Raw genomic sequence first — 3,829 nt, 5'->3', positions numbered from 1 at the left:
ATTGCAGAGTTATGTGCATCCTTTCAAGCACACCCTTCTCGTTAACCTGTGGTGAGTTATTCACAATTTCCGATGAACAAATACGGTTTTATATGTAAGATGGTTAAATAAAGAGCAAAATGATTTGTTATTATTTATGCTCTGGTCCTATAAGAGCTTTGTGTTACTTCCCATGAGCTGGGTTGTGACAAAAACTCACACTAATTATTATGTTTAATAAATGTATCGTATAGTGTGTGTGTGGCAGGCTTAGAACGATGGCAAAAAAACAAACATTTGAGAGTGCGCTGACCCTGGTGCTAGAGGGGGTACGCAGCTGGAGGTTGAATGTTCGAAGCGGTATGGGACTATAGAAAGTTTGGCAACCACTGGTCTAGTCCATGTTTAGATCCATTTAGGAGATTTGTATTCAGTCCTGTCCCACTCCAACCACTCACATGGCCTGGATTCCATTCATCGCTCCAAAAACAGGCCCAATCCAAAGTAACATAGTCCATCATCTCCATACTGTAGGCAATGTCCATTGTGATGACCAGCCTACAGCTTGTACAATCCAAAGGTGGTAGTCCCCTCCTCATAGTTGACTAGACTGGGGTCCGTCACCCACACACTAAGCTGATCGTCTGGCTCCAGACTGAACACTCCTCCCTGGAAAGCTGTACATACGTCTGTATGATCCTGGTCCCCCAGGCTGCAGTAGGCTGTCATCAGGTCTTTCTCCTCTCCCGTCTCCCCCTTCCTCAGCTTCACCCGGCTGGCCAGAGGGGTTTTGGGGTGCCATTTGGAGAAAGCCACCTGGGAGTAGATGTTGTAGTCTCCAGGCTGCAGCACCTTCAGCCAGCTGGACATGTAGTACTGGACGTTCTTCCGCACTGAGTGGCCTATGTTCCACTCCAGATACTTTGCTGTTCAAGCAGACAATTTACATGTTGAAGTGCATTTTAAAACCTTATACTGAAACTCTTATCTTGTAGGAACATAGGCCACTATGTTCCTACAAAACAAACCTAGAATTATAGTGGTAAGTAACATCTCTTACTTGGGGGCGTACCAGAAACGGGTTGCTTTACTATCATGCGTGCCATGGCTCCATACGAGGGCCCATCCCCAGTGAGTTTAGCAGCTGAAACAGAACAGAAAAACAGTTAGTCTTCACCCTCTCAGAAGAGAAGGTTCTCTGCTGACAGAAGGTGAGCTTGGTAGAGTAGCAAGTCAAGCAAATTATACATACATAGATGCTATAAAAGATTTGAACATACCTCTTCCTTCCTCTTGTGAGACCTTGAGCGGAGAGACAGGAGAGCACAGCAATTGCTTAATCATATGTTAATACTGCATGTTTTTTCTTCTACAAAATGTACTCATGAAACCTCCGATATCTTAATTTGAGTCTCGGCAACCTCGGCCTACCTTTGCCAGGATGCTTTTGTATTTCTCCACAAGCTTCTTACAGTCCAGCACTGACTGGATGTCTTTCTCACACTCTTCAAGTCTCTTCAGGATGATCATATCATCCAGGTACTTGCTGTCAAGGTCCTTGTGATACTGAGCCCCAACAAAAGCAGGAATAAAAGTTAACTCTATTCTAGCTAAATGTATCTTAATATCAGCACTGCTTAAGAATGATCATATGTCAGTCTTTCAAATCAAATCTTATTTGTCACATACACATGGTTAGCAGATGTTAGAGTGTAGCGAAATGCTTGTGCTTCTAGTTCCAACAATGCAGTAATAACCAACGAGTAATCTAACCTAACAATTCCACAACTACTACCTTATACACACAAGTGTAAAGGGATAAAGAATATGTACATAAAGATATATGAATGAGTGATGGTACAGAACGGCGTAGGCAAGATGCAGTAGATGGTATGGAGTACAGTATATACATATGAGATGAGTAATGTAGGGTAAGTTCACATCAGGACAAACTCATGAAACGTTAGGACTAAGCGGTGGTTGTGTACGAGCTGTTTCTGAATGTATCTGTTGAAGTTTTTATTCGGATCCTGGGAAGTTTCCTGAGACCCCCTGTGCTTGAAGAATAAATAGGCCTAGGTTTTCACAGAAATATTTTTATGTTGAAAAGATGCTCTGCATTAAACCCCATCGCTCTTTGAAGAGTGAAGAGATCCAAGAGGTCTTTCTCACGTGTAATCAAACAATATCTCGCTCTACGGCACCCCAGGATAGATTTCCGCTATATAACATAGTTATTATACATAACTAAATGAATACATTTATATCATTCCCACTCACACGCACATTCTTGAGAATTTAAAAAAAAATGAAACTTTATAAAAATAGGCCTACTGTCTTCATAATATATATATTTTTTAAAGTAAGTACAGTGAAACATGTTATTCTCAAATAGGCTGCATAACAAAAGTGGACTTGTATCCAAGATCTATGATAGTTCTGAACTTGGCACTAAGAAACTTTGCCCAACACCAATGAACCTGAACGTTAGACCCACTCTTACACGTTTAAATAACCGTGTCTATATATTTAACGAGAGGTGAGTTCGTACCTTGTTGTCCGTGTGGTACAGGTAGGCGAATCCCCCCAGTAGAAGAACCATTTGAAGCACTATCATGCCAATGAGAAACCTGAGGAGAGGTTTGCTGTGGCCTGGTCCTGGTGCCGACATGACAGAGCCTAGCCGTGGGGGAATAGGTGGCGGAGGCATGCTGGTCTGGTAAGTGTTGATCATGGTGGTGCAGAGAGATCTAGATACAGAGAGGAGAGATCTGACTGCCTTCACACACCATCCACATCTGAACAGCTACTGTCAGTTGTCACTAGCTAGTGTATTTTTCTGAGTTCACTTCCTGGAATCTCTCAACTTTAAGAGGTGTGTGTATGTGTGTGTGTGTCTGTGTGTGTGTGTAGGTGTGTGTAGGTGTGTGTGTGTGTGTGTGTCTCTGAATGCATGTGTGTGTCTGTACAGTGTGTATGACTTGAAGGCATCAACCCCTCCCCAAAAAAATCTACTTTTATTCTTCACATGCTTCTTAAACAACAGGTGTAGACAGTGAAATGCTTACTTACCAACAATGCAGAGAGAAAAACAACCCCGTTTTACATTTAGTGTTCATTCCTTGACCTTTCACCTGTTGGTTTCTCAAGTCCTGTTGGTTTCTCAAGATTAATTCCAAACAGTTCCCTTCTTGAAGTGGTTGGTGTGTGATATGATAACAGCATATCAGAAATGCCATGAAAAACTCCCGAAGAATTGTTTGGATGTTGCGCAATCAATGAAATTTGCTGAGCAAGGTATTGTGGCCTAAATGTGTCCATGTAACCGAAGAAAAATGCAACCAGTGTAAAAGCACCTAAAGACACATCTACCCAGCAAACAGGATGCCCTGAGGAAATTCGGTAACGTCCTAAAAACGTCCTCGGGACAAATTGGGAACTAGACAAAACCGCCAGGGGACCATGAGACAACGTCCTGAAGGCTTTAGGTGACCATCATGATTCACAGTGGACAACATAACAAGCTGAAACTTTACACCACTGAATTAGTTGATTGGATGCAATCCAAAACAATAGACAAAAGCAGTGTCTATGCGCATTTGAACTGTGTCATCAAATTGGTGTTAAGTGGAAATCAGCCCCTCTTTCATCTACAGGTGCTCCAAAACCCACACTGTTTGCCCTGGTTACAGAAAGAGGTTTCACATTTGACACGTCAATGTACACTCATTTAATAGTCTACCTATTTGATGCATAGCTTTCTTTCTACCGTAGCTCTATCTGTCCATGAGATTTTCACTGAGGTTGCAGAATTAGTCAGTATCAACCATACCAATGCTTGTGTGACCAA

The 3,829-nt window shown here is 42.2% G+C and overlaps 1 protein-coding gene across 1 annotated transcript; it reads right to left on the bottom strand.

Annotated features, from left to right (window-relative positions):
- Positions 1 to 213: 213 nt before the first annotated feature.
- Positions 214 to 3,442, bottom strand: LOC112220630 (CD40 ligand). The gene is made up of 5 exons (XM_024382469.2): positions 2,531 to 3,442; positions 1,411 to 1,545; positions 1,260 to 1,281; positions 1,040 to 1,123; positions 214 to 905 (listed from the first exon to the last, which is right to left on the bottom strand). The coding sequence occupies exons 1-5, from the start codon at positions 2,711 to 2,713 to the stop codon at positions 538 to 540; spliced, it is 792 nt and encodes a 263-aa protein (XP_024238237.1). The 5' UTR covers positions 2,714 to 3,442; the 3' UTR covers positions 214 to 537.
- Between the last annotated feature and the right edge of the window lie 387 nt (positions 3,443 to 3,829).

The sequence above is a fragment of the Oncorhynchus tshawytscha genome, linkage group LG21 (genome assembly GCF_018296145.1).
Source record: "Oncorhynchus tshawytscha isolate Ot180627B linkage group LG21, Otsh_v2.0, whole genome shotgun sequence".
NCBI classification, from domain to species: Eukaryota; Metazoa; Chordata; class Actinopteri; order Salmoniformes; family Salmonidae; genus Oncorhynchus; species Oncorhynchus tshawytscha.
Note: the sequence above shows the minus strand (reverse complement) of the source record. Positions and strands in the feature narration are given on the sequence as shown.